At 38.4% G+C, this 26318-nt stretch overlaps 1 protein-coding gene across 1 annotated transcript in view; it reads right to left on the bottom strand.

The window, feature by feature from the left end:
- Positions 1-4913, bottom strand: part of ptprua (protein tyrosine phosphatase receptor type Ua) — a 217789-nt gene extending 212876 nt beyond the window's left edge. Inside the window, 1 exon segment of the mRNA XM_057354219.1 lies at positions 4767-4913. Within this exon segment, the coding sequence (XP_057210202.1) occupies positions 4767-4836 (70 nt within the window). The 5' untranslated portion in view covers positions 4837-4913.
- Between the last annotated feature and the right edge of the window lie 21405 nt (positions 4914-26318).

The raw sequence follows: 26318 nt of genomic DNA, 5'->3' as shown, positions 1-26318 counted from the left end.
AGATCTCTGAGGGCTGTCCGCTCAGATATAGGGGACAGGAACATGAACAGTTACCTGCACGAGAGACGATGATCAGCAAGCTTTCTGCGAGATTGGAAAAGAGCGAACGCAACGCCAGATTTTCCCAACCACTCCTGGTGAGACACTAAAATACCCACCGCAGCGAATACAAATGATTCAAGTTGTGCTTTTTTAACAAAGCAACTACAATTAACCACATAGAAGTCAGGTTGGTTTACAAAAAACAACAATTCTGTCATCATGTATTCCCCCTCATGTGGTTGTAAACCTGTATATGACTCAAAGCAGATATTTTGAGAAATGTCTCAGGGGTTTCGCGTTCATACAATGGACGTCAATGGGATTCAATGTCGTTTGGTTATCAACATTCGTATCTTCTTTTGTGTTCTGCAGGAGAACAAAACTTTGAAATTACTTTTTTATTTTGCTCTTTTTTACAATAAACAATAAAGGCAAACACCATCTAGCCGTTTAGTAAGAAAACAACATACAGGCACAGTATAAATCTAAAAAATGTGTTTGGTGTAACTGACGTCAGACCTCATGCAATGCTCACATACACCAAGAAGGTGGGTAGAGTCTTAGTAAATCACTTCTACATAGAAAGCTATCGTATGGTTTTATAAAACAGCACAGAAGTCAGATGGATTACACTGCTGGTGCTTTTGTCCTTTTTTAGAGCGTGACAGGCATGTCTATTCCCTTTCATTCTATGGAAAGAAGCAGCGTGACCATCCTGGAGATAATTGACTCCTTTTGTGTTCACGGAAGTCGTATGGGTTTGAAATGACATAAGGGTGAGAAAACGATGACAGTTTTAATTTCAGAGTGAACTAATCTGTTAAAATGGCAACCACATCAGCCGAAACAGACGACTCAAGCTGTTCGTCTTCACAAAGCATCTATAAGAGCAACACATTAAGACATGAAGCCGTGTGCTGATGAGATGAAAAACAGCCCAACTCTTTGAAATCCTCAGAAGATGGTAAATCCTCTTTCAGAGAATGAATCTCTCAGCACTTGCCCTTCTTCATCATATAAACACCCACCCGTGCCCTTTTCTGCTGACTCTGGTGGGCTGTCGGGGGTTGCAGGACACCGCTCGAACCCATTTCAATCTAATCTCTCAACTACCGCACCCTCTCTCTTTAATGCATTCCGGTGCTCTGTCACTCTTCCAGTCAGTGTCATGCAAGTGACTGGAACAGTAGAACCTAAAGAGACATTAGCAAGTGAAAAACTGCCTCCAATCCCTATAGTATCCACAGTAGAAGCAACATATTGTGTGTTTGACTGGTTAATAGTTCACCTAACCATGTGTATAATAAAACATGAATTCACTGTAAACCCAAACAGTATAACTAACTTATAATGGAAAGTACCTGGTACTCAAAATGTGCCAAAAAGTTGACCTAACTAATATTTTTGAGTTCATTCAACCTCTATCAGAGATTTAAGTTAACAGTAAATATTTTTTTGAGTTTTTACAACTATGCTAAAGTTTAGAGCTTAGGGGACTTGAAAAAATATATGCAACCCTACTCTAATATTTTAATTTCAAACATATGCCCTCTAGTGCCGGTTTTTACCTAAATGTGACGTAATCTCTGAACGTGCACCACTCAGACGCTTTCACTCAGATACCCAGAGTCCCAGACGTTCGCACTCGCAGGGCACGGCAGTAGGAATCGACATCAGTCCAAAATATTCAAGTTGTGGCCTAATGGTTAGAGACTCGGACTTGTAACCCAAACGTCGCCGGTTTGAGCCTCAGTACCAGCAGGGATTGTAGGTGGGGTGGAGTCAAGGATTAGCGCTCTCCTCCACCTTCAATACCACAGCTGAGGTGAGACCCTTGAGCAAGGCACCATCCCCCGAACTGCTCCCCGGGCGCCACAGCAATGGCTGCTCACTGCTCTGGTTGTGTGTTCATGGTGTGTGTGTGCACTTGGATGGGTTAAATGCAGAGCACTAATTCCGAGTATGGAATACCATACTTGGCCACACGTCACGTCACTTCACTTTTTCAGCTGTTTAAAATAATGTTGCAGACTAAGTAAAGTTGTCAGTACTCAAAACTTTGAGTTGCATTAAATTAAGATGAACCAAACACTAAATATATATTTTGATTTAATGAATGTTTATTTAAAATTTACAGTTACTCAAATAACTAGCTATATGCTCACTGATGATATTTAAGTTTGCAAACTTAAAAAAAATAGAGGCAATCAGTTGCCTCAAATTTTTTGAGTTAGTAGAACTTATCCGGGTTTACAGTGCTACATGTATTACTGACTAAGGATGCACCGATACCGATACCAGTATCGGCCCGATACCACGCTCATGTACTCGTACTCGTACTCGTAATGACACACCGATACCAATGACCGATACCTCACGTGACATACATAGAGCCCTATGATTTCCGCAATGCGGAAAACGCAGACAGAAACGAGGAATCCAGGCATAAAATTGTTTTTGAATTTGCTGTACAACACGGAATGGCATGGAATCGGGCAAATGTATTATTTCCTAACAAGAAATTAGCGCTGAACCCGCTATCAGCTAACGTAACACAGCTAACGAAATATTCAGATACTGTTTAAATATGTATTCTACTCATTTTGCATGACTGTGTGTGAAAGAGTGGTGTGGTTGCGTGTACTGAACCTGAACGCATTGTGCTTGTGAAGCTTTCAGAGCCAGCGTTTCACTGCACGAGGACACGAAGACATAAACAAACACCATTTGTGGCGTCCCGTCAAAATAAAAGTCCAGTTGACTTTAACAAGTTATAATACACTCACATTTTACCACACCACCCCCCTTAAATTTTTTATCATTCAACCACAGAGTATATTGTTTACTTTAGCAAACTGAAGTAAATGTGCTAGAAAAATTGTGCTACTTATCATAAAAAAATTGAACTTAATTTAAAAATAGTACTTAAATTTAAGTAGACCTAAAAACAAAAGAAAAACAAATGTACCAGTAAGATACTGGTTTATTAACATTATTGTACATTATACAGTCATCAGTTATAGGTATCGGTATCGGCGAGTACCAGAAAAAAGTATCAGTACTCGTACTCGGTCTTTAAACAATGGTATCGGTGCATCCCTATTACTGACCAATTTTGAGCTCTACTCTGTGACCACATCCATTCAGTCCCAAAACTGACAAAATTTCACTTTCACAAAAAATGCCTTGAATGTGTTTACCCTGAACAACCGATATTGTTGACAAGACATGTCACGTGATGTAATAACCTGAACATAGACAGACAAGAAATATTGTTTCTAAACTCAACAGAAACATACAATTTACTAGCAACACAACTAGCTAAAATAATGAAATACAGCACATTGAAAAAAAAAACATTTTGGTCTGCTATTGTTTAACTTGTTTTATTGTTTTGTTTGTTTTGCATTACTGGATCTTGACAGATAAGGTCACTAAATTGTCGTTTTACATGAAAAAGAAGTTGATTGGGTTTGAAATGATATAACAGTGTGAGTAAATGATGACAGGATTTTGTTTCCTTAAAATCTGGCACTGCCTGTTCAAGCCTTCTGTGCCCTTGAAGGCATTTTTGAAATGCCCACTCACTTTTTGTTCGGATTACTGCAGCAAGAGACACTCTGCAACCTTTCTTACCCTCAACTGCAACCACACGCACACACACACACGCACGCACACACACACTACACAACCTCACTCGCATTTACGCACTACACATACACACACTACATAGACACAGCACACACACTCGCGTACACACACGCACGCACGCAAATACCACACAAACGCACCGTCAGTCGCGCGCACACACACACTACGAGAGTGTCAGTTGAGAAGTTGCGCTCAGGTCTCATTACCTCCCACACACTCCACTGTCAAATGCTGTGATCTGACTGTCAAAAATTACAACACAATTCGACCAATAAACTCCTCAAAATCTGCAGTACCACGAAACCACTTTACAAGCTCTGACTGAATAAAAGAGCAAGTGAACCGACAGAAGAAAATGTCTTTACGCCAAACAGTAAACAAAGACTGTGGTGCATTTGCACTGCATGTTTGTTACAAAACCTTCGAATTCCAAAACCGTCAAACCTCAAAAAGTGTGAATTTCCTGCTTGCAATATTCTGTTAAACAACACGTCTTTGCACAATTGATTGAAGTAATGTTGAAGCTGACACAGGGACTCACAACCATTCGCTAAACACGACAAAATAAATCCTGTCAAACCAGCTTCAGTCGTCCCAAAAAATAACACGTCTCCAGGCAACACTCTTCAACTCATTGAGTCTGAACCATTCTATCATCAAACAATCAATAACTCACACGATTCTTTTTTAAAGACAGACAGGTAGCAAGTAAATGAATGAAACAACAGGGATAAAGCAAATACTTTGAGTGACGAAGTCTTACTTAAATTATAGATGTAACATCTCACAATTTTAAAATGACAACGAAACTAAATACACAGGTTTCTCTTCTATAAGCTCTTTATATCACTTTTATAACTGAATCAAGCTCTTATTATACATTCCTCTGGACTGTTAAAATGTGTGAAACAACTGAAAACGAACGTCTCGCGCTGCTTGTTTGAAGCACGCGGAATTCGTCAGTCCAGATAAAAGTTATGTGAACTTCGTCAGCTCACTGTCACGAGGTGAGAGCGCGTGTAAATCCTCGAGTCTCTGTCCATGGTGCTGTGAAATGAACACGAGTCTCTTACCTGTTGGCCCCTCCAGACTTTCAGCGCAGAGCCTGGCGATGAGGAACAGCAGCAAAGCAAACACGTGCATGTTTAGTCCGCTGGTAAATGCAGGTGAAATACTAGAGTAAATATCCTGCTGCCGGAGACTCGCAGCACAGACCTCATATCTGCCAGCTGACGTCAAGGCAAACTCTTATAGCCCCTCACAACTCTGATTTAACCCCTGCAGTACAGAGTCCGGTGACCAGAGGAAGAGCTGCAGCGCCTCCCTGTGGCCGAACCACAGACAACACCAGCGAGGCCAAACAGTCTACTCATTACACATAAAACTTCGTCAATATACAGCTGTATATACATTCCTGCAGGACTTACTTGATTACGAAACAGTATAGCTTCACATGCAAATATTGCCAAATGTAAACAAATTAGTCAAAAAGTGATTAAGGACCAAATTGTGTTCCGTGTTTGTCATTTCAGTCAGGAGACCATTAAACTACGTTATAACCCAGGCCAGCAAACAGAGTTCATGACAGCGATGTCGCCAATAAGTCGTACGTCTAACGTCACATGACTAAACCACAAAACAGCTCTGCGTTCCATTCCGAAGGCCTCATCCCTATACGCCCTAATCCCTTTGAAGGGTTAATACTCTGGAGTGAGAGCTTCATAGGAATGAAGGGTGTAGGGCACCAAACAACTGTTTCTAGAAGTGATCTTCTGTGTCATCTTTCCAAAGAACCTTAGGGGACCAAAGTATCCATCCGTTGTACCCTTCAAAATCCTTCATTTCGAAGGGCCCTTGAAATGGCCAGTTATGAGCACTACGGTATGAAACGACCCTTCAATGTGGCGGCCATGATTGTTTTTGTCTTCAAAGTGCCCTTCCGGGGGCAATCTATCACGTTTGGAACACACCGCAGATCTAGTTACATCCACTTGTGGAGAAAGTGTTATGAGCTAACAGTGGTATCTGTGGATTTTTGAGGTAATCAGAGTTGTTTTCATTTTGGGGGGGTTATTCTATTTTAACAGTCAAATGTCAGTGAGAAGTAAAAAAAACTGTTATACATCGATCTGTATATCTGATGGGTTGATGGACATTGATGATGTTTTCCTGTTTCTGCATGTGACATTCAGCATATAGTTTATTAGACTTCTTTTGGCCACAGCTAACAGTCAAAATATCAATCCGACTTTTCTTGAATGAAAATATGAAACTTAAGGATTTAAACATCGGCGTGTGTTCGTCTGATATGTGTGCACACTTACTGTAGATTCTTGAAGTTTTAGACAACGTTCAACTGTAATGTCGCCACAAGTTAGGTTGCTGGAAATGAGGTTTTTTTTCAATGCTAGGCATTACATGAATTGATTCAGTGTGTGCTCTGTCAGATGTGTGTTTATGGTCCTTTTCAAAGCAGCTTTCAACATGACTTATCCAATCAGAATTCAGAGTCCCTATGTATGTTCGTAAAACCGTTTACCTCCACTTCTTACCTTTATAAGACTGTCTTGAATCCATCTGGTTTAGTTTCATCTCTTCTCCTTCACTGCTGTAATTGAAGTCTGAATGACAAGCCAGAGAGCTTTATTAACCGCTTCAGGTGTCGTTTATTGGATTGGGAAGAGATTTCTAATGGAAGTGAAATCTCTGGGAGCAGGATTGAGCTCCCATAAACACGGATCATGGATTTATCTTCATGTTGTCTTTGGTCACTCATTACACAGCAGCAAATGATGATGAATGAAAGACTCTAATGACACACGACCACGACAGCACCTGCGTCCAGACATACACACGCTACACTGGTACACACTATGATACATGAAACATAAGTACTGAAGGATGTCCAAATGCTCACTGGTATTGATGAGTAATATTTCATTTGCTGAAATGATAAAGTGGGCAAATATTTAAAACTTGAGGCTATATAAATAAATGAAAGCCAGCTTGCTCATTTCAAATGTGCCAAAAATAGTTTGTAAAATCATTGAAAGCTACAAATCCATGCGAAGTGCCTTATAGTTTGAAATGGCTGCCATAATAATTGATGTGTATTTTCCTTTCCCCCGTGTATTATCTTTGATATACTGATGCAGATTGCAATGAACTAAATTACAGTACAGAATGAGACATTCACTACAACCTGTCCTGAGATATCTTTCATTTCCAAAGTCAGAAACAATGTTATGAAATAGTGTATGGCTTACTGCTTTTGAATGGACATCAATGGAGAATTATTCTTTTCAGATCCAGATGATGCAGTTATGACATCTGTAACAGAAGAATCTAACTGGTCCAGTATGCAGATGGTTGATGGGTCAGGCTGGAAGGTTTAGAGTTTTACTGACTTTTCAGGGTTTCGTTTTAGGAAAGCTGCTGATAAGATCCAGCTATTTGACTTTGCGATTTAAAATGAAAAAAAAAAGAGCTTCTGACATTTTGACAACTTAATTTTGCTTTTAAACGGTACAGAAATGGTGACTCGTTCACAGCTCTGCGAGTATGAGAAATGTCACTGAAAGCATTTTTGTGTTGAATGCCTGCTAAGCACAATATCATTCCAAGTTTGACATTAGCCTGATATTTGGCAGATTAACCCTAAATAAAACTGCATATTTGAAGAGTTTTTGATCCGACAGTTGTGTCTGAAATGCTCTGAGAATCTGAAATGACATGCAAATCCCATTAACATTCTTCTTTAATTAGTTTTAGCAGCAGTAATTCACCCACACAGATGACTATAATCTAATATTTAATGAATTTTGATCCGGTTCGGCTCCCATCTCATAATATATTACACCGGCCAAGCCTTTACTTTTCGGATTCAGTTTGTGTATGTTCTCAATGATTTTAAATAAAAGAGATTTGGATGGGCGGGTGGCAGATGAAAATGCAGTCTTGCTTAAGGCATCTTCTCTGACTGTTATCATTAAATCCAATGCTCCATTGCTTTCACCAAACTATTCTGTATGTGAAGAAACGACAAACATTTGCAGTATAAAATCCTTGTTTTAGCTATGTCAGCGTGTACTGACATCTTGTAACAATTACTATGATTATGACATATAAGTAAGGGATAAGGTTAGGGTTCGCATCGGGGGGGGGGTTCTTCGCTTCCACAACGTGCATTAAAATCCTTCATGGCTTACATTAAACGGTTTTAAAGGGGTCATATGACACGGCTAAAACGAATATTATGGTTTGTCTTAGATGTAATGTAATGTGTATACACCATTTAAGGTTCAAAAACGCTGTATTTTTCACATACCGTGCATGTTTGTATCTATATGTAGCCATTAGAATCGAGTATTGAAACAGACTATGGTATAAAAGTGTTCATGGCTTTGTTGTTGTTTCCAAGTGAAAAAGTTAACTTCTGTATGTGCTGCCATTGTATACGGTCAATATCCAGGTCAACTTTATTTTTTTCTTTGTGAAAACTTGAACACAGCAGATGAGGTGGATTAAAACATTCAGTGCTCTTTTGTGTTTGGGCTCATCTCAACTCCATTCAGTTTACAGTAGCTGAGCCACTTCAATCCCCAAACCTGGCAAACCTCACGACATCTCCACATTTAAAAGGTGTTACAGTATGATTTACACATTTTTTCTAAGATACAATCCAAATCAATGAAATGATTGCATTTAATCTAACTGCTGGTGTTGTGCTTGTAGTTTTATACTGTCAGAACGACATGCTTAAGAAGTACACAAAGCATCTTTACCACATTATATTTATAATGCTACAGTAATTGAGGCAAAGACAAGAAAGTCCTTGCTGGCTGCTTGACTATAAAAGTGCTGACTATTACAGTAATGTGTTTTTATACGATAGATGGTTGTGACAATAAAATAAGTGCATCTTCTGTCAAGAGTAAATTGCTTTCAAAAGGAATGATGCCTGGTCTTTCTTGTTCACATGATGCTCCTCTATGCGGCTATATCATCAATACTGACAAGTATTGACTATAAAAGATCAATATAAACTCCATTTGCCACAGTAAAATGTATTATATTGTACCTATTCAAGAGCAGCCCTATGGGACTAATGTACTAGCAATATGACATAGACTGACAAAAATGCACTTAGTTTTAAGGCAATAAAGGTTTTCTGTTCTTTTCAAGAAACTTGAATTTGTCATAAACATCAACAGGACTTTAAAGATGCATTAGAGATGCTGAAAATGAATTCAGACGCATTACTGCAGAGCAGACACGTGTGTTCATCAGTCCACAGTAAGGAAACTTAAATTCTGTAGTGTTGAGTGAGCGTCCTGCAGAGATCAATCCAAGAACACAACAGGCAATCCTGAAAGACATGAGAAACCGAACAACAAGAAGGACACAGCTAAAGAGGTGTCTGAAGAAAAAACATGTTTGCACAAGACCACATGTATGTCCCACAATGCATGTGGAAAAAAAGTTGACCATTCTGTCACGGTGTGACGGTAACCAGCAGAACCTCATCTCAACTGTGAGCATGGTGGAGGGGTCTTCATGTCTTTGGTCTGCTCTGCTGCTTTTCGATCGATAGAAAGTCATTTTGAAGACAGAAGGCAGCAGTCTATGAACTCGAGCTTAAAGAGAGGCTGGGTGATGTTACAAGTAAATCCACTGAAGAAGAAAGTCATGTGATTTGGAATGGCCATGGGTCAGAGATTTGACCTCAGCCCATCTGAGATGGAGTGGGTATGACCTAAACACGGCTTTGCATTCAGTACAGAACAGTGGGGAGAAATGTCCAAAATATAACCTCAATGTTGTGCAAGTCTTATAAGCAGCTCCAGAAACATTTAGTGGAGGTACTGTACTGTTACTACACCATAGTGTTCACTTTAATAAAACGATTACTCATGTCTTTAAAGTCCCCGTGAACCGGAGGTTGCGATCGTTTTTACTTCCGTATTCTGACACATTTCCGAGTGAAAAGGAATTTCAAAGGAGAAAATTAGTTGGCGTGGCTTGCGTTTTTTACTACGAATTGATTGGATGTGCTAAACAGCTGTTGCGTTGATTTTGAAATGAAACTGGCAGTAGACTGTGTAGAGAATCTAGCATAAGCCAAATGGTCGGAGTCATTGAAAGAATAGCCATCAACCCCCACTCCCTTTTGTCCTGGTTTCTTTTGCTATCATCATCAAAAGACCATAGCAAAAACCTGGCTCCAGGGGTCTGGTTTTAGAGTTTGGATAACGTTTTGTCTCTCGGTTGGATATTTATGACCCCTATGCTTCAAAGCATTGGTGAGAAGTCTCTGTCTCATCTCAATTCAATTCAATTCAATTCAATTTTATTTTATTTATATAGCGCTTTTCACAATGTGCATTGTTCCAAAGCAGCTTTACAGGAGCAAATAAGAAAAACACAGAAAGGTAAAACACAGCACAGTGCGTGGTGTTATAGACCAAGCAAGATCATTATAATAAATAATATCTAATGAATAAATAAATAAATAAATAAATAAATGCAGTCTCCCGGTGAGCAAGCCAACACTGCACTGCTCTGCTGTGGCGAGGAACCCAAACTCCAATGATGAATAATGGAGAAAAAAAAACCTCGGGAGAAACCAGTCTCAGCTGGGAGGGCCAGATCTCTTCTGACGTGTCATAGCTGCACTCAGTGACCCCGACCAAAGCCACCGAGCAACGTCCACGAAGAACAGGGAGAGCCCACGAGCCGCGACCCAGGAAGCCCCACCCGCCGAAACCGTGCAGGTCCAACCCGGTCCCATTCCGTGGTCAACAACAGACAACAGAGGAACAACCAGGGAAAAAAAGTAATGGCATAATTAACTTTATTCCTCTGTTGTCCGTCATCGACCACAAAACAAGACCAACCAGACCAGACCCACACAGTCCCAACAAATGTAACGCCCCGAACCACAAACAACAAGCCCCCCCCACTCCCCGCAACACCCACCCAGCTACCTCCAATCAAAGTCACTGAGTGCAGCCATAACTTCAAACTGCTGTCATGTGATGTAAGTTTAGCATTAAATACCAAGTATTGTAAATTTAGCATTTATGTGACAGGTAGTTCGTCTTTGCTCTCGGTTGGGGATGGAATCTCTAACTTAACATCTGAGGCTAACCAGAGAAATGTCCCTGACAATAGGAACTTATGTGATTAAACTGTCCTTTTCTATACATATATCTAATTATCTAGGTTGTGTGTTGGCGCTCGTGCCATTTTAAATAGTCTGTCACAGTTAGATATACAAGTTTAATTCAGGCTTTGTTTGTATGCGTTCCATCTGAATGAATCATGACTTGTTGCAATTCAAACCTGTCCATTTTTGATATCTAAATGTTTGTCTTTACAATTCCTCCTTGTATATCCTCCTTGTATATATACATTGTATGACCATAGAACACTTTCTTTTCATTATGTTATAATTGGGAATGATATTTTGTAAAGTTGCCAGGAGGTCATAAAGATGCAAATTAGCTGTTGAGTGGACAAAGAACCTCTTCCCTGCTCAACTCTGATTGGTTGATTCAAACTCAGGTGGGCATGCCCTCTCATGAGGTTAAATATCGAGCCTGCTCTGAAAACCCTCTCTGGTCTTGTCGTTCTCTCTTATCTTCCGGCTTTGTCTCTTCCTCTCTTCTCTTCGGAGACTGCCCTTCCCCCCCCTGGGGGAAGGGATGGAACAATGGACTTCTACTGCCATGTGGTTAAGCCATGCGGGCCGATCACGAGGCAACTTTTCTGCAGGACTGCCTTTCTGAAACCTTTTGAACAATTCCATCTCTACACGCGCATATGGATATCGGTCCAGCACAGAGCTTGCAAGTATCCGTTTCTATTTATAGAATAGCTGCGTTAAGTCTGTGCCTCTTTGTTAAAGATGATTTTTATTGGTGTTCAGAAATCGCTGCCATGCCCTCTCTCTCTCTCTCTCTCTCTCTCTCTCTCTCTCTCTCTCTCTCTCTCTTCTCACTCCTTCTCCCTCCGCGCTACCAAGCGTATTTGTGTTTAAATGTTTTGTTCGTTTTATGCGATCGTCATTGTTTTGTTATCATGTAGAGTAGAGTTTAATAAACGACCATACACTGTAAAAAATTGCTGTTAAAAAACAGCCAAATTCTGACAGTAACATACCGTTTTTTGTTAAAACAGTAATATACTGAAGAAAACAATGCATCCTGGGCATTATTTTGCAGTTTAAGAAACTTCTGTTAATTTACAGCCATCTGTCAACAGTAATCTACTGTTGTACTGTATGCAATGCATTGTGGGCTGTGTTAACCCCTTCAGACCCTGCTTCAATAAGAATGGACATTATGTCTTTTTTGGTTTAGACCAATAAAACTGCATGTTTCTATCATTTTAATAATACCTCACAGATTGTTTACAAAGTTAATGGTAACCTCATTGTCTTGCCCCTGTTATATTTTATTTGATTGTTATGTTTTTCAAAAAAATCTAAAGATATTTTGGAGTTGTACAACACAGGATTTTATTTATTTAATGTCCATCCCAGTGGACATGCAGTCTTAAAAATTATAAAATGGCAGACTTTTTTGCACTCCAGCTCATTACACACAATTGGCATTTCACAAACATTGATCCCTTGATTACCAAGCACAAGCATAAATATGATCAAATCAGCCATCAAGTATAAGCAGAAACCCAACAGGCACAATCAGACATATAGGGCCTATATATAGGCTACACATGTTGTACACAGACTGAAATACTGCAAAAAAATATGTTTTTTCTATTTACTTATTGTATTACTCAGTCCTACAATAAATATGTATTTTGTTAGCAATTTTTTTTACTTTGACTTCTATCACACTGTTTAGGTTTAAATTATAATTCACATGGTTAAAACATGCAATTTTATGTTGCTTCAGTTGGGGTTTACAGTGTTGTGGACTTGAAAAAAAACATACAAAATCCACAAGTTACCACAAATCCTATTTTTTACATTTGTTTCTAAATTAAAGAACAGTTAATGTCAACTGAATATTTTTGCATATCCGTTTAGCATAGGCAAATATCAGAGGGTAAATAACAGTACAATGCAGTATTTTTCTGGAGCATGAGAATTAGTTTTGTGAAAGTTCGTGATTGTTCGTCAGTTCAGTAAGTTCACAATTCTTTAGCGTCCCGAATCATTTTCAGTCAGGTACTTTTGGCCAGATGGAGTTTTCCCACAAATGTCAGACTTTTCTGCCTGAAGAGGACCCACGCGAGGACGGACCATCCGTAGCGCTTTATCTGCACCAACCTGCATTTGCACGTTCAAATTACACGGTAAATAAAGCATTTTTTACTTTTATCGAGAGTATGTGGTTCAGAAAGGAAGTATTATCAAGTAATGTTTGAAATTGCTGCCTAACAAGCTGTAGTTAGTAAGTAACTTACGCGATTTAAAAAGGGCTCGTCATCTCCGAGATACAGTATAACCCAAATGTTCATATTTACTTGCATTTTACAGACCCCAAGTTTTATCGGCTTGTTTTGCCATCTCTGAACTTTCAAAACTGTGGTTATTGCAAACTGGCTAACGTTAGTAAACTTAAACAGTCTATTGCTAATGCTAATAACAGTAGCTTCAAATCACCACTAAATGTAATGTTTGAAATTGCAATGATTTTTTGTTTAAATGTGGCTTATGTTTGAAAGGAAAGCAAACTGATAGTTTGAGTGTTTAGCAAATACAGATTGATTTAGCATCACTTGCGTAATGATTAGACATGGTGGTGGAAAAAAATGAGAGGGAAGAGACAAATATTTTTTCAAGCTTTTGCGTTATCTCGCAAAACTTTTGCGTTCACGTGAGAAACATTGCGTTCTCTCGCAAAGATATTTGGGTTATCTTGCAAAACATTCAAACGTCCTGTTGTCCCGCTCCGTACATTAACAATGGAGCGGTTTATAGTAGATTCCCAATAACTCGTGAGCTAAACTTTGTTATAACACAAATAACACACAATTCCTTAGATTAGGATCTACAACCCAGTCTTCCTCAAAACGAGAATATAAATTGATATCATCTGAGCAGGCGACATGGACAAGTCCAAAGGAACCTTCTGCAAAGTGACTGTAAATCCGAAAAGCGTTACTACAAAAATAGTAATTAATAACTTAAATGTTACACACTGAAGTCTCACCAAATTCAGTTTACACATTAATGCTCTCCTGCTGAATTTAAACTGGTTGTAGTTATACTACAGTACTGTATGTAGCACTGAAGTTAATGACTATTATTAGTAGCCTAATGATATTCGTGTTTTGCACTTTGCAGACGATCCCTTCGGTATTGTCTCAGCCAGCTCCCGCCTGAGATCAATAAAAGGCTCGATTTGTGGAAAATTAATTTAAAGTTCATTGTTTACGTTACATAGAATGAGATGTAATTTGTGTTATAAGAACGTTTAGCTCACGAGTTATTGGTTCGGGAATCTGCGACTATAGACCAATGTTTATGTAGCCTACGGAGCTAGTCTTAAATTCTGCCAGCGGGACATTAAACATGAAGTGTTTGCGAGATAATGCAAATATGTGTGCGAGGGAATGCAAATATCTTTGCGAGAGAATGCAATGTTTCTCGTGTGAATGCAAAAGTTTTGCGAGATAACGCAAAAGCTTTAAAAAATATTTTTCTCTTCCCTCTCATTTTTTTTCCACCACCATGTCCTTAAAAGGGCTCCGTATAATACTGATATTGGTCACATGGAAAATTTAGCCATTTATTCTCGTCTCATTTCTGACATATTTGAGCCCTATATCGCTGCATATTTAGTGTTTAGTGTCAACGCTTATCTAAATGTTGATTAAATTTAATTTGAGAATTTTTTTGTTTTTTGCTGTTTTACAGTGTTCCATGGAATACATCAGGGAGAAAAACAAGCAACCAACGTTATGGTCATCTGCAACAGATGGTGGATGGATAGTTCCTAATTACATTTTTGAATGCCAGCACCTTCAGTATCTCATAAGACTCTTAATAAATGTACTCTCATGTTTTAAATATGTCAAGTTTAAAGGGGGTAGCCTCTGTTATTTAACCTGTTTTATTGCCATTGTTTTTATTTGTAAGTTTCAATTATTTGTTTTGCTACTGAAAAACGTGACTTGGTTGCTTGGTACTTGAGTCATTCTTTTTTTGTGTTGCTGCTCTTAAATAAAAAAAGTTGTTTATGTCCTTTCTAAAACATTTGCTTATAATTTTATTAATATTTTTTTATTATAGATATTTTATGTTAAGCAGACATGTGTAGCCCAAAGGACAATATTGTGCAATAAAGATGAAGTTAAAAAACAGCTATGTACTGCCGTTAATTCTTACAGCAATATACCGTAAAATAATTCCACAGCATGAATAACGTAAAATTACAGTAAATTACTGGCGTCTCTGCTGCCAGCATTTTACCGTTAAATACGGGAAAAACAGCAATGCACTGTATTTCGTTTTTACAACAATATACCGTAAAATAATTTCACAGCATGAATAACGTAAAATTACGGTAAATTACTGGCATCTCTGATGCCAGCATTTTACCGTTAAATACGGGAAAAACAGCAATGCACTGTATTTCGTTTTTACAGCAATATACCGTAAAATAATTTAACAGCATGAATAACGTAAAATTACGGTAAATTACTAGCGTCTCTGCTGCCAGCATTTTACTGTTAAATACAGGAAAAACAGCAATGCACTGTATTTCGTTTTTACAGCAATATACCGTAAAATAATTTCACAGCATGAATAACGTAAAATTAAGGTAAATTACTGGCGTCTCTGCTGCCAGCATTTTACCGTTAAATACGGGGAAAACAGCAATGCACTGTATTTCGTTTTTACAGCAATACACGTAAAATAATTTCACAGCATGAATAACGTAAAATTACAGTAAATTACTGGCGTGTCTGCTGCCAGCATTTTACTGTTATTTTACAGAACAATTTTTTACAGTGCATTTGTGATGGGTTTTCTGTATTCATGCTCACAGACTTGGTCCCTTCCACTGTGTTTCGATTCGCTACCTTTGCTCTAAATCCTGTTTGGTAAAGTCATGTTACTTGTGGCTATGAGATAATGTAAAGTATATAATATCATTGAGGTATTTGCTGGACGAATGCATACAAGTATTGTTATGCTTTATATTACTAATCAGAGACCGTAAAATATGTATATTTGATCACTAAACTAAACTAATTCCTTGACTGAAATGGATGTTTTAAATAACTAATTTCATGGATATGATCTTGAAAGAACTGGTGGAGAGCCATATTTGGTGAGCTTTGCTCATCAATATAATAGTGTTAGCTAAAACCGCTATAACTGACAGTTAAAGGGGAGGAGTTAGCGGATGCTCTGCCCAAGCTGTCTAGTTTACGTCATTTGAGATGGATAGTCATTTCAGGGCGGAAGTGCATTTTCAAAAGATTATGAGACTACATGAATTTTAAAAAGAAAATGACCCACATTGATAAGCTATTTATTATAAATGCTGCAATATTTCATGAAAAAATAAGAATCGTCATAAATAAAATATAAAAAAACAGCAGGGTGGATAGTTTAGTCAGATTGTGTTTTTGTGACATAGATTTTATTTTTTTGCCGTTAAAATAAACATAATATTTATAATAAATGAAACAACGTGGTGGCAAAACCTCTAAAAGATATGAAATGTCAAGCTTTCTGGTTCTAGTTTACTGTACAGAATGAAATATCAGTTCTTTCTTTTTTTGAATAAGCAAGTAACACAGGACATAACAAAAGTCAATGACACCAAAAACAGACCCAGCGATATTAAGACGAATACAAAGTATACATACATAGCAGATTACAGTAAGAAACATAGAAAAAGAAAAAAAAGAAGAAAAAGAAAAAAGAGAAAAAAAATGACAGGTAGATGAAGATCAGACAACACAATCAATGCAGGCAAAAACAAATTGTAGACTTTTAAGCTGTTAACCAGTATATCACACTATATGAATCTAATGTAGAAAGTGCCCCTAAGATTTCACAAAATTAAGTTAACAAAGTTAACAAATTAGATGATGGGATTAACGGCAAGCTCGGGAGTCAGTTAGTCTCGGAGAGAGCCTTCTCCGCATTGGCCAGACACAGGCAGAGCAAGCAGTGTCCATGCGTGTCCTGCCGGTTCTATGAGCCTGGAACATAAGGCACACACGGAACACACTGGAACACACGAGCAAAAGGATCCTAGTTCTTCCTCTTCTTCTGGGTGTAGGAGTGAAGGAGAAAGATTCTGAGGGTATGCGTACAAGACGGTGTACTACAGGGGTGGTGGCCATCTTGAACTACATTGGCCAGTTCCATTTTCTTTCCAACGCCAGTAGAATAACTGCAATGAGGCTTCAGTAAAGGTTTGGAGAAGGGCGTTTCACGCAATGTCTCGTTCCCTCCTCTCAGGGAACCGAGGTTACGACAGTAACCGGAGACGTTGTGTCGTTACAGCAAGCACAGTACGTTAGGCTAGAGCTTCCATCTTTATTTTGTTTATTTTATTCCGAGTCACTTTCACATCCTGAATATATACTTCAAATGCATATTGCAGACTTTCTCATTGATTTTGGCTAAAAGTACACGTCTTTTTTTGTCCAGAAATGATTATTTCACGATAAATACTTGAAATACTTTAAAACCTAAATATAGCCAAGAAACACTTTTCCCATTGCCATATTAAGGAAATAAATACTCTCCTGTGTGGTGAGAAAACATTGCTATTTTAATTTTCTCCACTCCCACCTTTGGCAAGTTAATTCTGGATGCTGGGTGTATGAGATGAGTGAATCAGTAACAACCAAGAAAATACACTGCGACTGCAATTTGCAAATGTTTCATCTCTCAATAAAATCACCTGTGGACATTCGTCTTCTTCTCCAGACACGAGCAAAAATGAATTCCAAGTGTAAAAGAAAACATCCTGTCAATATGCATTCATTTCACACATGGTTTGCAAAAAGCACAAGCAATCCATATCATGCGTAGTGTGACAGAATAGTTGGGAAATTTCATCAGCCTCCCCTCACAAAAAAAGAGGTATACTTTAAGTTCATTTTAGTATACTTGGGTAAAGTTCAATTCTGCATCCCAATTTGCATACATATACTATGCCCTGTTTTTGTAATGAAAATGTATTTACTTTTAAGTGTGTAGCAAAAGTGTATGCATGCATTGGGACATACTAACGCAAAACGGAAGTGATCACTCTTTCTTAATGACAATGTGATCATCAACAAGCATTTGTTCATTTGTTATTTCTAATGTTGAGTAATTAAATGTATTAATTCTTTCCTGTAGTATCAGTGGTTAGAGCATGGCGCATGCAACGCCAAAATCATGGGTTTGATCCTAGGGGTTGCACATAGAGAAACAAATGCCTATAGTATAATGCAATGTAAGTTGCTTTGGATAAAAGCGTCTGCCAAATGCATAAATGTTATTTAGTGAAACATCACTTATTTCATTTTGTTAATACAGTGTAGTGTCACTATAAACTGTATTTGAGGCGTTGTCAGCCGTTTGAGTGTTCGTGGATCTGCATTTCGAATCTTCACTGAAACAGAGGCCCTGTCCCAAATGGCACACTCCGGTCTTGTGGACCTCCTCAAGTGCAGACCTATAGGCACGAGTCCACAAGGGTACATTGGAGCGCATTTTTGGGACAGACTTGAGGTTGTCATGCCGGAAAGAGGAAGTGGTGCTTTCTAATCGCTATTGCAGTACTTTAATGTCATCCGCTGATCGGTCTGCGCAGCATGAATTTGACCACACTGTTGTCCTTGTTGATGTTATTTGGAAAAGGACATTTCGGTTTTCATAGTTCTGTATTTCATATGGTGATCGTGCCATCTGAGCATTAGATGTTTGTAATGCAACTGCTTAGGCTATATTCATTTATTTACCTTATGTGCATAATGTGTTCTTAATATGCACATATGTTGTTACTTAACATGTCTGTATAATACAGAAGCTGTGTTGTTCTGTTTCATAGAGCCCAGAGACCATTAAATATAAATCTACAACTAACCATCAGAAGCTTATTACCTTAAGTAAGAAAACGCATTGCATTAAACATTTTTATACTTTAATAGTTGGCATAATAAGAAATAAATAAGCATTCATGTGAAAAAGAAAATTTGTAATTTTGAGTTTTATCCCATCTGTTCTCTGATTGGGCGTTCGCAAGGATTCCTGGGGAGGTAACTTCAGCGGAGTCTGTTTCAATGCAGGCTTCGCCAAAGACCCCATCGAGGGCACAAAGGCGACGCTCGCGAGCACACCTCTGAGCACAAAAAAGACAAATGGAACACCCTACGGACTTGTAGACTTGCACACTTAATTTAAGTCCACATGAAGTGCGCATGAGATTATCCGGGTACTTTGAGAACACTCATTTCAACATACCGTGATTTGGGACAAACTAATTCTAATTTCAAATACTATTAAGGGTGGATATCAATTTGGGATGCAGGGCAAGTATATTTTAAATGTACTAGCATACTAATATCATTGCACTAGCAGTATCCTTGGAAAAGTATAATTTCAATATTACTAAACAGGCCCACGTTTTAGTATACTCTTAGTTTTTAAACTACAAGTATAGGCTACTTCTTTAAGTAAAATTAACATCGTACTTATATATTACTTCTATCATTTTTTTTATATCTGAAACATACTACTAAATTCCAACTTTATTATTCAGTATTTTATATACGTAAAATGTACTTTTTTAGATTTGAAGTACATTTCTATGATAGATGAGCTTCTGTTTTCTACCCAAAAGCTGACTTGTTATATGAACATGAATGATTTAAGGCAGAATGTAAAAATGTGAATTAATTTAGAAGGACGTATACTAAAAGCACACTTCTGTTTTAGTAAGGGTATGGACAGCTGGTGTGGGTGGACGTGTATGTTGAAAATGAAAATGTATATCTAGTCTAAAAACAAGAGTGACTCTTAACCTTGACCCGTGTCAGCTGTCTTCCTGAGAAGCTCATTTAAGTGCAACAGAAGCACGAATCTCTCATGACCTCACACTGATCACTTCACGTGTTCAGCAGAATCTCACCGGCAGTCTGAGTTTGGAACGCACCCCGAGCCGCCCTGTTGCATATCACCATGACGACAGCGTGTCAGAATCAGTAATGAGTTGAGTGAATGCCGGGATAAATTCCCTGTAAAATATGCTGACCTTTAGCACAGCACCCTGCACTCTCACATATTTAACCGCTGAGCTGTTGGGCACGTCTTACAGGCATTAACATAAATATGAATTCATGCATATTGCAAATCAGGACCGGCCAGTTATGGGAATAATCAACTTGCATCCGTTGCGGAACCACCAAAGCTTTCATTGGCATTGAATAGATTCGCACAGAATACATATTGATGGTGAAATAGGTTAATTAATCATTTAGGGTTGGATATTTGCCACGGCACAGTGCGTGGTCACTACTGTTTTCCCCGTAAGACTCGTTGCATTACTAACATTTTGTTTTATCAACATACATTTTTCAATGAGATGCAGTTCCGCCTCAGAGCATTTAGTCAAAGAAGAGAACAAACGAGTCTAAATTCTCTCTGCATTGGTGCTTGCGAACGACAATCAGATATTTCATTAAAGTTGCGTTTTGCTTCGTCCCCAGAGCGCGGCTTTTGTTACAGGCATGACAATTTCATTTAGAGCCGTAGATATATGTCAAAACAGTTTAGCTTCCTGAGGACTGGAAAATAGCAGCGCACACAGAACAGATATGACGTGTCAGGAATCATCTATTGTGCGGATGCAACCGATGGTAAGCTTTAATGTGGCCCTGAACATCACTCCTGAGAAGAAAAGTGGACGTCTGGGTTAAAGTTTGGCAGCACCGAAAAAATGCTTCCTATTTTTTGGGGGGAAATAAAGTTTTGTGATCGATACTCTTAGAATTAAGTCGTTTATTTTATGATATTTACCAAATGACTCGAGTCTTACATTTACGTCTTGACCGGCAGATTTCAAACACGTTGAAAAATTGAAAATAGTAGTTAGGGGAGAGTGGGGTAAGACGAGCCAGTGGGTAAGTTGATCCACCCACTGTATCTCAGCGACTGAACACTTTTGTTGTCATATGACCATACATTTTGGAATCACCCTTTATTTCTGCCAGAATGTGAAAATGTGAAGCCCATGGGAGAATTGGACAGCATAAATTGGCTTGTCAAAGTAAAACGTTTGCATATCAGCTGTAAGGGCTGGTACATCAAAGCAAATGTATCCAGGTCTCCTCTCTTCGTTAGGTTGCACTGGCTCTCTATAGTCGCTCGCATTCAATTCAATCTCTGCTCTTAACCTACAAAACCACCACTGGTTCGGCACCCCCATTTCTTCACTCACTAATTCAGACTTATGTACCTGCCCGATCCCTGCGCTCTGCAATCCAACAACGTCTTGTGGTGCCGTCACACAAAGGGAAAAAAATCACTCTCACGCACTTTCTCCGGATGTGTTCCACAACTCTGGAACGATCTCCCTCTTGCCACAAGATCAGCGGATTCTGTAGCGGTCTTTAAGAATCGGCTAAAAACACATCTCTTCCGTCAACATCTGACCCATTAGTACAGTCTTCTACTTCTTTTCTACTTTTCTATCCCCCCCAAAAAAAATTCTTAGCTTCGTATGCTGTGATAGGCTGACTGAGACCAGCTGCACCTATGCATTGTTGTTCTTCTGTTGCACAGATTGCTTCTACTGTTTTTCGTCGCTTTGGATAAAAGCGTCTGCTAAATGACTAAATGTAAATGTAAAAATATTTATGATGCATGTTGGTGATTTACCAATATATAAAACCATGCAAATGATTTGGCAAAATAGTAGCCTTTGTAATAGCTAGTTTTTTCCAAAGGGGCAGCTATGGGGCAAAGTGAGCCAAATGCTGTGGGTTAAATTGAGCCAGTGTCGATAAGTCAAGTTAACTTCAATTTTTAAACCTTTAGAATTTTAAAGAAACTTAAGTCACTAATGGTCTAACATGTTTGGCATTAAAAAGCACTGTATAATACCAAGAATCTACAAAAACAGACATAGTGAGAGCAGAAATTCATGTATTTTTACTTAACTCTCTGTCTGTTTTTGGAAGGTTACAACTTTGGTGTTTCACAAGACAAGATACTAAAGAAATGCAAACCGAAAGATATTGCAAATTAAAGATGTTGAAATGTAAAGTTTTATTTGGTTATTTTTTGTTTAAGTTAGCTTAAAAAAAATAACTATTAGTATTTGTAAGGTAAAATAATGACTTAAAAGTTTTTTTAGAAGGTAAATCTTTAAAAACATGGTATTTATTCAAATTCAGTTGCATGCTCAGTATGTCTCCATATGGTTCAACTTACCTCCTGACTCGGATCAACTTACCCCTATCATGAGGCAAACTGAGCCACAGGAGCACTTTTTTTTATAAGAAGCCATGTTTTTAAAACCATATGTCAGAGTAGTGTTCTTATCGTTTAGATTGATAGGAAACATCCTGAAATTAGATTAAATACTTTTATTGCACTTATGCCTCATTTTCTTTCATCTTGATGAACACATAAGTAAAAAGTGGACCATCTTACCCCACTCTCCCCCTACATTTCAAAAAGCTTTTTTATCTATGTGATGCATTAAAACTAGATGTAGAACTGAGCTAAAATGAGAAGCCATGATGCTGATTTAACTTGACTGTTAGAAGAGACGGTTGATCTGGAACTTTCAATGATACAATAAAAGTAATCTCGAGGACATTAAAGAAGAAATAGTGAAAACAAATTCTAGACAGGAGAAGACCAGAGGTGACAGCTGAAGACAGAATTCGGAATATTAAAAATATTATTTAAGAAGGTGTGGAAAGAAAGAAAGAAAGAAAGAAAGAAAGAAAGAAAGAAAGAAAGAAAGAAAGAAAGAAAGAAAGAAAGAAAGAAAGGATTTGGGAATAAGAGATATATTCTGGGTTGTTAGAGTCATGTGCCAGTCAGTCAGGTGTTCAGCATCTGTTCAGTGTCTCTTTGGTCTTGATGAAGGTCTGCCAGCTCTCACACTTTACATTTTTACAGTGTCTATAAATAATGCACCTGCTAATACACCGCGGATCAATTACTGTTATTAATCACATCATTCTGAAAACACGATTTAGCATCATTTAACTTAGAATGAGATAGACATGTGTGAGATGTCCGAAATGGAATAAAGCAGTTTTGGTAAAACTTTGAAAGAGACATTATATAAAATCATTCACTTTTTATTCACCAGTAAAGCAAATACGTTTTACAGTCTACATAGGACCCAATTAGTAGTCCAGAGAGTCAGGTGACAATCTTGTTTATTTCCTCTTGTTGGATGCTGGATTGAAGTTTGATGTTGGAGAAGCTTTGGAAAGATCTCCATTTGGGATGTGTGAGCTCAACACCCAACACATGTTGCTTAGCAGAGCTCCTAAATAGCCAGCGACACAGATCGAAAAACAGAATTCATCTAGCGGACTGACACCAGACAGAGAGAGCATCATATTCAGCAGCAGGGTTTGAATACTGAATACAGGACGTGTGGTGATGGTCTGACGCTCAACACCGTCTGTCAGCCCTGCTAAAGGGGACAGTATGTGTGCGTCTGCGTGTGCGCGCGGTAGGCATCATGCATCTTAATGCAAACTAAGCGTGTCGTACTGACAGCACACAGCAGCATTCTTTACTCGATACTGACAGGAAGGAGACAAATACTGCAGCCCACCCCTCTATCTCATCAGCATCATTTCTTTTCACATGATGGATCACAAATTACACACATGCAGCCCCAAAGACCCTGCTGCAGAACAACTCTAACTCTCATACACCACAATAACTAAACCAACCAGTTATCAAAAGACCAGAAAAGCACTCTAGGTTGATGATGTGACTGTCTGAAATAGAACATTGCGTCAGAAAAGATACACACTTTACATCAATGTGTTCCAGTAATATGATGCATTTCTGAGTAAAACGGCATATTCAGTTTAGGAAAAAAACAGTAGAAAGTGGCTTTGATTTTATCTAGTGGGAATTCATTGGACCGTGGGGAAAAAACTCAAATGAATCGGAAAGTTTAAAGGGAAAGAAAACAGAGGCAGAACAAGAAATGACCATTCGATGAGAGATTCTAAAGACGTTTTTCTTGCGATAAGAAAATTAATAATGCCAAGAAGGTGTAGACACTAGGGTTGTCACGGTACCATAAACATGTCTTACGATACTATACCAGCTGAAGTATCTCGATACCAAGTAGTATCACGATGCTGTGCCATATAATTCAAATCTATACAAAAAACACAGATTTAGATGAAACATTTTGTATTTACTATAGTAAACTGTATTGTACTTTGCACTAGAATATGTTGTCGTATTAACTGTAGTAATTGGATAAATTGTAGCAATACATTTACATTTAGTCATTTGTAAATACTATAAATACTGTAGTATACTTAAATATTTACTCTGATAAGACTCAAAAACACTAGTATCTATGAGTTTTAGTAGTTTACTGTAGTAAATACTGAAGTACACTAGATCATTTTTCACGTAGGAACTAATTCAAATGTTGGACAAATTTAATTGATACAGCAGTCTTTATGAAGGGACATATTAGGCTTACTTTAAATACAGAACTAAAACGGCCAGTAGGTGGCGTCAATTTTCCACTGAGTTAGTGAATCGTTTAACCAACTCGTTCAAAACGCCAATTTGAATCATTAACTCGTCCGAGACATTCAAAACACACATTCATTTTGGAGATAAACACCGCAAAAAGGCAGATGTAAGTGTTCAAATAAATATTAATGCGCATATGCAACATTAACTACGGTACTACGATACTACCGTTTCAAAAATAGAGAGGCATCGCGGGTATTTTGAAGCTCTAGCATCGCGATGCTACCGTAGCACCGGTACACCGTGCAACCTTAGTAGACACTTAAAAAGCACATGGGCTTCATGCTTCATGTTGGTTTCAGAATGGTACAGTAGCTCTGTTGGTTTTGGAACAGACGTATTAACGTATCTTAGTATCGTTCAGCCTCCCTCCGCTGTTCACAAGCAACTAAAATAGCAGCCGTGAACAAATCTGGAGTCACTTGTTAGATGCAAAACAAGTAGGGACTTGGCAAACAGCACTTGTGTGGCAGCAGAAATGACTCTCTCGCTGTCACATCAGGGTAATTGCTGTGGAGATGGTATTTTAAGCCAATGCATTCTCATCAGCACGCCGCAATTAAACCTGCTCTCGGGGGTCCAGATATTAAAAATAACTATGGCTTGAGGAAGAACTTGCCAATTTCACGCAGGGAGGCCGTAGGGACGGCCAGATGCTTATTAAACAAACATCTCCGCACATTGTGAGTCACTGTCTCCCCTTTTTTATTTTACCCTCGTCCCCGACTCCTTTCTAACATTCCTGCTGCTGAAGTCTAACAGGAACGGATGTAAGCTAGTCAGGTTGTCAATGGTGATGACCTCTGTGATTGGGATTGAAGTGTATCACATTTAGGGGATGAGATGGTACTTGGGCAGATAGAGGGAAGGATTTATTTGCGTTTATGTGCAGGCTTTGTTTCGGCACCCGATTAAGGAAAGAAATCATTTATATCAGCTAAGATGTGTAGTGAATCACATGATGAAAATGATTACATTTGCTGGGGAAACAGGTGACAGATATGAACAAATAGTTAGGAAATTTGTCAGAAAACAAGAGGATGGGGTCAATACATGAGACATTAAAGAGAAAACTCTCAAACACACAACAGATGAAGGTCATAAACCATGTGCTCCAACAAAAAACAGAACACCACGTTGATCACAAAACACACAAAGAATGAGTTTAGACGCATGCCGTCAAGAAGTGACTAAAACTTAAGTGTCAGGATCCAAACACCATTATCTGACGAAGCAAGAAGATATAACACATAAAGCACAGGAGTCAGTAAACCAGATAAGACAAACCACCACAAACACTCAAATACCCACAACGGAACAAAAGGACAAGACCCCCGAACATGAGATCCTGTCGCCGACGCCAAAACCCAGTACAAGAACTGAGAGTCAGGCTCTGAACATCTTGCTCTGACCGAGTGCTGTCACGATCCGTTCACAGAGGACTTGAGTCTGTGACTTCCTGAGTTGATTGTTTGAAGCTGAATACACTGTGAAACTGTACTACAGCCAGAGAAAAGCTTCTGAGGAAAGATTATGAGACGCAGAAAGATCCAGTCACACAGCAGGAGTATAAACTGCTTTACTATCCTCTATATAAATCATCAACGTAAGTCCAACAAATGCTGAAATATGATTGTCATGATTATTATACATCATATCATTGTAATTGGATGCACCGATATATCGGCCACCGATATTAATCGTCCGATATTGGATTAATTGAACACCATCGGCATATCGGCAATAGCATGAAAAAGGCCGATACCGATGGTTTATTAATTAACTGCATGGAGGCAATGAGTTGCATGAATAATCCAACGTTATTCTCTTTGCAAAATAATTAAATCACAGACTTTATTTAGGTTTTTATTAAAGA

The sequence above is a fragment of the Triplophysa rosa genome, linkage group LG16 (assembly GCF_024868665.1).
Source record: "Triplophysa rosa linkage group LG16, Trosa_1v2, whole genome shotgun sequence".
NCBI classification, from domain to species: Eukaryota; Metazoa; Chordata; class Actinopteri; order Cypriniformes; family Nemacheilidae; genus Triplophysa; species Triplophysa rosa.
Note: the sequence above shows the minus strand (reverse complement) of the source record. Positions and strands in the feature narration are given on the sequence as shown.